Source organism: Dermochelys coriacea, chromosome 11, assembly GCF_009764565.3.
Source record: "Dermochelys coriacea isolate rDerCor1 chromosome 11, rDerCor1.pri.v4, whole genome shotgun sequence".
NCBI classification, from domain to species: Eukaryota; Metazoa; Chordata; order Testudines; family Dermochelyidae; genus Dermochelys; species Dermochelys coriacea.
In genome coordinates, this window is record NC_050078.2 from 63,730,841 (window position 1) to 63,741,592 (window position 10,752).

Consider the following 10,752-nt stretch of genomic DNA (forward strand, 5'->3'; position numbering starts at 1 on the left):
CAAGTTAGGGATATGCATTCTGTCTATAGCCTCACCGCAGTTAGGGAACCCCATCACCGCAAAACCATCCACTATGTCCTCCGTGTTGCCCAGAGTCATTACCCTTTTTAGCGGAAGTCTGTTGATTGCCCTGCAAACTTGGATCACAACAGATCCCACAGTAGATTTACCCATTCCAAATTGATTCCCCATGGACCAGCAGCAGTTTGTGTTGCAAGCTTCCACAGAGCAATCGCCACTTGCTTCTTCATGGTCAGAGCAGCTGCCTCCGATCATCATCCCATAGCTGCATAACAATGTGGTCCCACCAGACCGTGCTTGTTTCCCTGGTCCTTAAGAGGCACTCAACCATGTCAAAGTGATGTGTGATTGTCGCCAGCAACTGCGAATTGCTCCGCTCTATGGCTTCCAACAGGGCTGCCTGCATGGCGTCAAGTTGTTCTGTGCAGCGGCTCCTGAATCAACTGTGTAAATACTACAGAATAAGGCGCGAGGTGTTTGTAATGCTCACAACAACAGTGTACAGCTGAGCGGGGTCCATGCTTACCGTGCTATGGCGTCTGCACGGGTAACCCAGGTTTACAAAAAAGGCGCGAAAAAGGCTTGGTTTGTTTGCTGTTGATTTCAGGGAGGGAGGAAGGGAGGTAAGTGCATTATGGGAGGCTAACACCTTATTTCCGTAACCACCCACGCAAATGTTTTGGTCCCATAAGGCATTGCAAACGCAACACAAAATTTCACTCTGCTACATGCGCTGTGGGATAGCTACCCACAGTGCAGCGCTTCATACATTGATGTGAGCCCTACTAGTGAGGATGCGCTCCGCCAACACAATGAGCAAAGTGGGGACACGCAAGATCGACTTGCTTAAATCGGAGGCTCGACGTCAATTTACATAAAATTGACCTAACTTTGTAGTGTAGATGCGGCCTGAGAATCTTTCATCCCTAATCCCCATATTCTTGTGCCACAAGGTTAAAGGAACACTATTAACTATAATCCTAAAATAACATTCTTAATATTTCTCCTTGTGCTATTAACCATAACTACTGATTGTTAAAGCTTTGTTTAATAAATTGTAATTGTAAAACAAGATTTACTTTTCTTCATGTATGCTGTTTACTTTTGGCTTTTCACTCAGTTTGGTCATTGAGAACTCTTCCTTAAAATTAAATCAATTATTTGTAATAAGACCCCCCCAAAAAAAAGCTTCTCTTGATCTTTCACAGTTGTAACCCTCACCTTACCATACAAAACCTCCACCTTTGCTTTTGTTTACTGACACGCCTTGCTGAGTTATGTCCAGGATACATCCTGATCCTGCAAATGCTCATCCATGTACCCTCAAGAAGACTATTCACAAGTGTAGAATGAAGAACGGGTGTGAATCTTTGCAGGATTGCAGCTCTAGACTGTAAGCTACCTGAAGCAGAACCCTGTCATTTGTGGGTTTTTAAAAGGGACACACACACACACACACACACACACACACACAATCTGTTATTGTCCAAAACTCTCGTCCCGTCAGTGCCACTTTCCCGGCCTCATGCCCTACTACATACAACAGCACACAATCCCCCAGTAAGGCCCCGGGTGCGGCTGGGGATAAACACAGCCCCTTGCAATGACAACGAGTGACCTGGATCAGGGCTGGGACTGCACGAGTTCTAGGGGTCAGACACTGCTCTCTGGAGGAGACCCGGGCTCTGCTCCCAGCTGGAGACCCTGGCCTCATGTGTCACTCGAGCACCTACCTCTCTGGGACCCCCTGTATTATAACCCCCTCCCCCCCGCAGGCCCTCAGAGCGGCCCCGGAGGGGGGTGTCACACCAGCGCTGCCCCCCAGCCTCTCCGGGCGCCCCCTGGGGGACCCGGTCACACCGGCCGGCGCTGCCCCCTCCCTGCCCCCCCATGCGGCAGGTGAGGAAAGAGTCTGGGGCTGGCTTATTTAACGCCACGAACCCCAGTGCGAGGCCTAACGGGCCGGGTCACCTGCTCGGCGCCAGCACAGACAAGGGCAGGCCCCCAAGCCTCAGCCGGCACCGGGACTGAGGGAGCCGAAGCCCGTGAAGGGCATCCACGGGACAGGGGGAAATCATCCCCCCCCAGCCCCGAGCAGGGAACTTCCAACCCCTCGTCAACATGGGGCCTCGCCCCGGGGCCAGAACACTTGTAACAAGCCGCCGCCGCCGCCGCGTTACCTCCTTGTACTGCGGGGACCAGCAGCAGCAACCGCTGCACTGGTTGGCTCTTCTGAACCAGAAAACGCTCCGCAGCTCTCTCACCCAGCTAATATGGCGGCCGTCTCGGCAACTTCCGTCACTCCCCGGCGGCACCTTCGGCAATTTCCGTCACCCGCGGCCTCGGCATCGTCCGTCACTCCCCGGCGGCACCTTCGGCAATTTCCGTCACCCGCGGCCTCGGCATCGTCCGTCACTCCCCGGCGGCACCTTCGGCAATTTCCGTCACCCGCGGCCTCGGCATCGTCCGTCACTCCCCGGCGCCACCTTCGGCAATTTCCGTCACCCGCGGCCTCGGCATCGTCCGTCACTCCCCGGCGGCACCTTCGGCAATTTCCGTCACCCGCAGCCTCGGCATCGTCCGTCACTCCCCGGCGCCACCTTCGGCAATTTCCGTCACCCGCGGCCTCGGCATCGTCCGTCACTCCCCGGCGCCACCTTCGGCAATTTCCGTCACCCGCAGCCTCGGCATCGTCCGTCACTCCCCGGCGGCACCTTCGGCAATTTCCGTCACCCGCGGCCTCGGCATCGTCCGTCACTCCCCGGCGCCACCTTCGGCAATTTCCGTCACCCGCGGCCTCGGCATCGTCCGTCACTTACTCGCTGGAGGTGGCGACTTTCGAAAATTAGCCGCGGCGGAACCTCCCGGAACATCCTCATTATTAGCCGTTCACTACGTTTCCGTCCTTCTAGTTTCATTTCCAATCCGCCCCGCTCCCTGTACTAGGTGGTGTGTGTGGCGGGAAGGGGGGGGGAGTTATTTCCAGGTGCTTCCCTGCGGAGGGATAATCCCAGCGCAGCAACGGCGACGTGGCGGAGGGATACAACGCGCTCTATATAAATGCGGCGCGGCGGGGCGGGGCTCTCTTTCTGCGGCGGGTGCTAGAGGGGGCCGGTGTGTCCCAGCGCCGCACTGCCGCCATCATCATGGGCTTCGGGAACCTCAGGTCCGCTGCCGGCCTCCGGCTCCTCAACGACTTCCTGGCCGACAAGAGCTACATCGAGGGGTGAGCGGCGGCGGCGGCGGCGGCTAGAGCCCCCGGGCAGCGGAGCGCGACCCTCGCGGGTGTGGGGCGGAGCGAGCCCGCGCGCTCAGCGGCTGCCGGGCGAACGAACGGCCCCTCCCCCGCTAAAGCCTGGGCACTGCTGCGGCGCAGGGTGTCTCGAGCCTGCCTGCGTGTGGGGGCGCCGCTGGCCCGCGCGCGCGCCGAGCGCCGCCGCGTGGGCTGCGGGCCTGCCCCCTCCCCCCCGAACGGCCGTTGAGCCGCCGGGCTGCGCCCCCCCGCCCCCGCCCCCGCCCCGGCCTGCGCCGCTGGTGGTCGCAAGGTGGATGGGAACCGCGGCCGCGTGGGTGGGTTTCCTCATGATCCGGCTGCCGGGGAAGCTGGTCTCCGCGGCGGCATTGGCTCGGGGATTGTCTCCAGCGCCGGCCCCTGCCACAAGCAAAAGTCCTTAGCGCCGGTGTGGTGCTAACTCTCGCTGGCCCGGCCCCGGGGCGGCGGTACCGAGCGCGTGGGCGGTCTGAGGGCTGGGCACTGTGGCCAGTCTCATTTGAGCCCGGCTAACCTGCGAGCAGCCATGAGTGTCTTCCGCAGGGAAGACCCAGCCAAGTGACTTGTTAAGCTGCAATGACAGGTTTCAGAGCAGCCGCCGTGTTAGTCTGTATTCGCAAAAAAGAAAAGGAGGACTTGTGGCACCTTGGAGACTAACAGATTTATTTGAGCATAAGCTTTCGTGAGCTACAGCTCACTTCATCGGATGCATGCCGTGGAAAATGCACCAAATGCATCCGATGAAGTGAGCTGTAGCTCGCGAAAGCTTATGCTCTGACAAATTGGTTAGTCTCTAAGGTGACACAAGTCCCCCTTTTCATTAGGCTGCAAGTTATTTCACGCGCCGCTTCTGTTCTAACGGGTCCATTGCGAAAATCGATTCCTTTTCCTATTTGGATGTGTTCTTTTCTATAGGTATGTGCCCTCTCAGGCTGACATTGCCGTCTTTGAAGCACTGTCTACGCCGCCTCCTGCTGACTTGTTCCACGCTCTCCGCTGGTACAACCACATTAAGTCATATGAAAAGCAAAAGGCAAGGTATGCTGAACTTAATGCACCAGACACCAGTTTATAGGAGAGTAGTTAAACGACATACACTGTGCAGTTGCCATTCGATTTTTTTGAATAAAGTCTGTTGTGTTTTCATTGGGATTGTAGCCAGCAGTTTACCGAGCTTTTTGTCTTAAAGTTTGTTTGAGCCGCGTTGCTTTTGAAAAGTGTATGCTTGATAGCTCTGAACAAGGGAGCTCTTTATTTATCCATATAACTGGTACAGTGCAGGCAGGAGCATAAACCTTCCACACTGTCTTGCTACTGCACCTCAGTTCTGATCTAAATGTCAAGAAGCTAATTCTGTCTTCATGCCCACTCAGTTGTTGGGATGGCTGTTTAAATTTCAACAAGGCACCGTTTGTGGTGATGCTTTTATGTAGACTGTGGTTCTCAACCCACCGGCTGCTTGTGGCCCCATCAGCACACAGTTGTGGCCCACATAAAACAGTGAGAGCTGCAGATGCATCCCACAGTGGTAAATAGGTTGAAAACCACTGATGTAGACCCTGAGCTCTAGGAGTTGGAATGACACTGACCTCATGTAGATTATCAGAATAGTGATTTAAAGTTGATACCACCTGGGCTAGATTTGAAGCATACCCCAATACAAATCCCATACAATCAAGCCCCTGTAGATTTAAATTTGAAACTTGTATACGTACACCAGCTTCTTTTTTTTTTTTTTTTTTGCCCAAGGTGTAGCTCGAGATAGGAATACTAATAAACAAAATGATCAACTATATATTGGGAGCCCTTTCATTCAAACAATCGTCCTGAAATCTTAAACCAAATTAAATAGTGACCTGCAAAGAGGCCTGAAAATGAAGGGGAAATGTGAAAGCAAATGTATTCTTTTCTCTTTTAGTGAATTTAGTGCTCATGAAAGTTGCCGTTTTGACAGCCATGGAGACTGAAGTCCTCTAGAAAAGGTACAGCATAGGCAGTGTCAGTGTATGCACCTTCACACTGCCTCACCATTGTGCCTCTACCCTGTTCTGGGGGGAGCCTCCTGTAGAGTTGAGTGGTTCAGTCTCCTGACCTTGGGCTTTTTTGATGCTACCATTGATTTATACCACTTGTGATGGTTTCTCTACTTGGAACTAGACTGAAGTTGTAAACTTACTTCCCAAAGCTCACTGAAAATTCTGATATGGTAACTACATCTAACTAGTGCCAGTCTAACCAAATTCAAAGCAGAAGTGAATATAGAAGAGCATAATCACTAAGGCTAGTATTCTGTCTCTGCAGTTCATAAGAAATAGCAGTCTAATAAAAATGCAAATAGTCACAAATAAAAGCTTAAAATAACAGACCACACTCTTACGGCTTTGGTAGCCACCATTAGAAAAATGACAGCACAAAGAAAGTCATAGTTAAAAGTAAACAAAATGAGGTACTGTACCTTAATGAGGAGGCTGTGGAAAACTGTAGGCTGAAGTCTATATATTTTCAAGGAGTAGATGGAGCTATTTGACATGTTTGGGATTCAGAAGTACAGTACTTAGTCCCAAACAGGTTCTGTTGGTTCTTCTGAAATAACATACAAACCTGCTTATGGTTATATGTTAGGTATTAGAAAAACTAACTCTCAAACAGCTCCATAGCTTTAAGCATTCACTAAAACACCAAAATCACAGAATTAATTACCCCGTGACAAAGCTAGCTTTACTCATCACTATGCCTACTGAGCGGCTATTAGTCCTCCACCAAAAGCAAAGGTTTTCAAGGAAACATTTGGGTGGAAAGTAGGGAAATTTACTTTGTTAATGAGATGCAGTATATTGTTAATTATAACTTGTTTAAACAACCACTAATCTTTCTCTGAGGATATATTCTGTAACATTTCTGCACATTGAAAAGAAAAGCAAAACTTATCAAAGTACCCAAGGGCAAAATTCCAGACAAGTGCTTCATTTTGGTTGGCTGCTGCTAAGTGGTATACTGTAGGAAATGCTGCTAGTAAGGACAAAAACAGTATGCCATTTAGCTGCTTATGCACATGGGATTCACCATAATAATTGTCAGTTTAACTATCGTGCTGTGAGTGCACTTTTGGGATTGTTCTGGTGTTTCACTTTTGAAACTCTAGTGTACTTCATTGCTACCACAAGTAATTGTTACTGTCAGTTCACTGATCTTAAAAATGTTAGTATCTGAAATTAGGAGTATATTCTTTTTAAACTAATAATATTTTGCCACTTCTTTAGTTTGCCAGGAATAAAGAAGACTTTGGGGAAATATGGTCCTGCTGATGTTGAAGACTCCACAGGTGCAACCACAGATAGCAAAGATGATGATGACATTGATCTCTTTGGATCTGATGAGGAAGAGGTACTGAGATTTTGTTTTTTTGTTTTTAAAATATCATAATTTGATTGAAATACTCCAGAAATTTATTATCAGAGCCCTGAAATGCATCTGACTTTGCATGATAAACAGGAAAGAACCTGTGAGGAGATAAATAGCTAATGGGTTAATGATGAACATGTTACTGTAATAGGTATGAACTCTACTGGAGCAGTAGTAAAAATTAAACTGAGGAAAAGCATTTTACTCATGGAAATTTGCATAGGAAATGAGGGGGAACCTTGTAAGCTGTTGACCTGATCTGTAAAGGACTCCGGTCTTCAGAGTGATTTGATTTTTTTTTTTTTCCCATGGTTTAAACTAGTAAAGTAGAAAGCATTTTTCATACGTCCATTGGATCAACAGGAATGTCCATGGGCAAGACTAAACATAGAGTAAAATTTTCAGTAACCTAAATGACTTGGGCACTTAGAAATCTGTCTCATAGATGCTCATGAAAATATTACCCATAGTCTGCCAAGTGCTCAATACCATCCATGTATTTAAGCGTTTTTTCATTCCATTCTCATGCTAGTAGTAGTTTTGTTCTAAGGATGCAAAAACATTTTTAGGTGACAGAAGCAACAAAGGAATCTTACTACAAAATTCTAGTAAACTTTTAATGGGCTTATTAAAGCAACAACTTAAGATCACATTTAAGTTGAATTGTTTTCCTATTCTGTTTGAGTATTAGAAAAAATGCTTAAATGACATGTACAGACTCCACTATTGTGTATTGCAAGCTATGCTCAGCCTTTGTCACATAAAGATGGTAGGAGTTTTGTGAACTTCTAGCAAGTTTGCATGAAGTGCCTATTTTTAACTGACTGGTTACATGATGAATAAAACCAAATCACCATCTTTCGGCTGATCTTGTGATGATTTGTTTTTATCTGACTAAAAGCCAGTCTACTTTTATTAATAGTGGATAAAGAATGTCTGTCTTTGCCTTATTGTGAATCTGTTTTTTCTCTTTCAGGAAAGCGAAGAATCAAAGAGACTGAGAGAAGAGCGTCTTGCTCAATATGAATCTAAGAAGTCCAAAAGTATGTCTGGTAGCTTTTTTTAATAGCCTGTTATATGCACTAGTGTTGCAATATGCATAGGAGACAGGAAAAATCCCTTCCTACCCTTGCAAATTATTAGCTGGAGTAGATATGACTTGCTTCGATAAAATACATTTGAAATAGTACAGTTTCTCACTATGTTGTGATAGAGCACTTTTATCACAAGCAGGCTTTAGTCACTACTTTGAGACTGCTGTGTTAATGAGATGTGACTTGAGTTTGGGATTTGCTTCTAAAGATAGAAATGCAAAGTTTAGGTTCTCCGTTAATGGCTGGATATGCATCTACTTTAGACACTATCAGAATAAGATAATTGTAGGAAGGAAGATTAAAAATAGTTAAAAATAGGCACTTGCTAGAAGTTCACAAAACTCCTACCATCTTTTATTTTAATATTGCAACCTAATCATTTCAATATAGGATTCCACAGTTACTGGTCTGGAACTGTTCTGAAATGTAGCAGTTGCAGTATTCCATCTGTGGGAAATAAACAGTTACACTGTATCATGCTCCTTTTCAGGTCAGCTGAAAAGGACTTTCTGTGTAACAGACAAGATGACAACTTTAGATTTGATGCAAATATCTAAGTAAACTTGGCCTGATGACACGATGACTTCCTATAACAGAAGATGGAAGTACATGTCTTTTACCATTATGCTAATTTACTGGAAATTTTGTAAAAATTATGACAAAACAAATCTTGATACAAGAGATTTTCCACATAAGACCAGAAAGAGTAAAGCCTTCTGCATTGACGGATTCATACATTAAAGCATTGTTCATCTGCTTTGACTGTTCTTTTGCTCCTGCATTTTGTGTAGGTTTGCAGATAGCTTTTATGAAATGCCTTATAGCCTGGGAAATATTCAGGATATCTTAATTTTAATTTATTCTTGCTTCATATTGCTTTCTTTTTTCCCTCGCCATCTTGCTTTTTTTAGAACCGACTCTTATTGCCAAATCATCCATCTTACTGGATGTGAAACCCTGGGATGATGAGACCGACATGGCCAAATTGGAGGAGTGTGTCCGAAGCATTCAGGCAGATGGCTTAGTCTGGGGATCTTGTAAGTAGAATATAAACAAGAATGTAAGAGCAAGGGGATGGTAGTACGTGTGTGTGTGTGTGTGTGTGTGTGTGTGTGTGTGTGTTTAAAAAACATGTTGCATGCAGAGATACTTCAAGGCATAACTTCATGGTATGTAGAAATAATACAGATATTAACACATAGTATGTTATGGACCCATAGTAGCTTTTATATAGATCACTGGTATCTTAAAAATGGACAACTAGATCACTGTCCAAAATGTAGATTAGTCTAGTTTGATTTGAGAAGTTAATAAGTTGTGGATTGCAGTGCTACTGTGTATTGTCAACCTTGGTAAATGTAATACAGCCGTAATTGCTGGAGACTTGAACTTTAATTTAGAATAAAAATCTGGCTTCCTTATAGAGACCTCAAAATTGTTCATGCTGAGCTGTGGGGAGGAGCTTCTTGGTGATGGAGAGGAGTGGGTATATTTCCTGGTCAGCTTCCTGTTTTCCCCCAGTTCTGCCTCATGTGGACTTCCTGAGGTTATCCTGTCAACAGCAAACAAATCTCCCTTGTGATTAAGCAAAAGTAACCTGCATTTGAGTCTGTGTGTGTTTAATGGCCCTGGGGTTGATTAGGTGATACGTATATGGAGTATGCTGTTTGTTTACAGGTGTTTTATGAAATTCAGTATTTTGAACAGGTCTAATTGGCATTGTGTAATTAATGCTTAAAGTGATGCTCTGCTGAATAGGGTATTTAGTTAATTGACTCTTAATCACCACATATTTTTCTTTGACAGCCAAGCTGGTTCCAGTTGGCTATGGTATCAAGAAGCTTCAAATTCAGTGTGTAGTTGAAGATGATAAAGTTGGTACAGATATGTTGGAAGAGAGAATAACAGCCTTTGAAGATTATGTACAATCAATGGATGTAGCTGCTTTCAACAAGATCTAAACCCTGCTACATCCGGAATAAAAGTACTTGAAAGTTTATGGTCGCTCTATTGTATCTTATTTCAAACCACTGAATAATCTAATCAATTACAGTTCAAAAAGCTTCTGTTCACCTGTTGAAGTGAACTGCACAGTAAAAATGAAAACTAAATTAAACTGAGATCCTCTACCCCAGGATGGATGGTAGTGGATATCTGTACAGAAATCTGGGTTGGTTCTTACTCCTTCTGTAAGGAGTAAATAATACACACAGACCATTCTAATGCAGATACCAATGAGGAAGGGTGGTCTGGTGGTTAAGATCGGAAAATCTGATTTCTGTGCCTAGAACTTCTCTTGAAATCTTGTGCGAGTCACTTGTGCCCCGTACCTCAGTTTCCCCATCTGGGAAATGGGAATACAACTTCTCTACTTCACAGGGATGTTTTGGCTAAATTTGTTAATATTGTGAGCTCTTTGGGGCAGGATCTAGGGATATACAATCCAAGATGCAGAAATGCTGTCCAGACTTGGCTTGATAATGGATACCAAATAAGTTGCAATGTGATATGATGGAGTTGGGAGGCAAAGTGGGAACACAAGGGACAGCATATCCCTTTCAGTCTACTTGGGCTGTTACAAATTATTCCAGTTAGGACACACGGTTCGTTTCTAGGCTGAGGCAACCAAATAAAGACAGACTGCAGACTTAAAGTTTATAGGTTTATTATGCTCGAGCGTGGTACCGCTCTGTTAAGCAGAATGGAACCCCGATTACAGGTTACACAAAGATTATATACTGTTGACAAAACATCCTGCCTGTGTGCCTCGGGGGGGAGGGGCCTAAATCAATAAACAGGCCTTGTCCTTATCTATCACCAATCCCCTGCAGCCGCCACCCCCCTGCAAAAAAGCTAAAGTGGCAACTATTTCAGGCATGTTGGCTGGTTCCTGACTCCTTTGTTTCCCTTATCTTGAAACTTTCCAGCTGTCCACCTTGGAAGGATCCTTCCTTGGTATGTGAT

General features: G+C 45.9%; 2 protein-coding genes and 2 non-coding genes across 6 annotated transcripts in view; 3 read left to right on the forward strand and 1 right to left on the reverse strand.

The window, feature by feature from the left end:
* The window catches only part of NDUFS1 (NADH:ubiquinone oxidoreductase core subunit S1), a 28,666-nt gene extending 26,236 nt beyond the window's left edge, over positions 1-2,430 (reverse strand). The window contains exon 1 of one of the 3 annotated variants that reach the window (XM_038421977.2): positions 2,286-2,430. Coding sequence is in view for 1 of the 3 variants with exons in the window: in XM_043505631.1 (XP_043361566.1) it covers positions 1,993-2,144 (152 nt within the window). In the remaining 2 variants the exon portion in view is untranslated. Of the gene's footprint in view, positions 1-1,992 lie in introns of all 3 variants that reach the window. The other 2 variants (XM_038421976.2, XM_043505631.1) reach the window with 2 other exon arrangements.
* A 658-nt stretch (positions 2,431-3,088) lies between these two features.
* Positions 3,089-9,787, forward strand: EEF1B2 (eukaryotic translation elongation factor 1 beta 2). The gene is made up of 6 exons (XM_038421980.2): positions 3,089-3,247; positions 4,208-4,330; positions 6,553-6,676; positions 7,671-7,737; positions 8,700-8,825; positions 9,595-9,787. Exons 1-6 carry the CDS (start codon positions 3,168-3,170, stop codon positions 9,747-9,749), a joined length of 675 nt encoding a protein of 224 aa, XP_038277908.1. The 5' UTR covers positions 3,089-3,167; the 3' UTR covers positions 9,750-9,787.
* Positions 7,519-7,599, forward strand: LOC119840938. Its single transcript, XR_005288352.1, has one exon. It is a non-coding gene; the product is annotated as a small nucleolar RNA SNORD51 (small nucleolar RNA).
* LOC119840939 lies at positions 8,181-8,314 on the forward strand. Its single transcript, XR_005288353.1, has one exon. It is a non-coding gene; the product is annotated as a small nucleolar RNA SNORA41 (small nucleolar RNA).
* Positions 9,788-10,752: the final 965 nt, after the last annotated feature.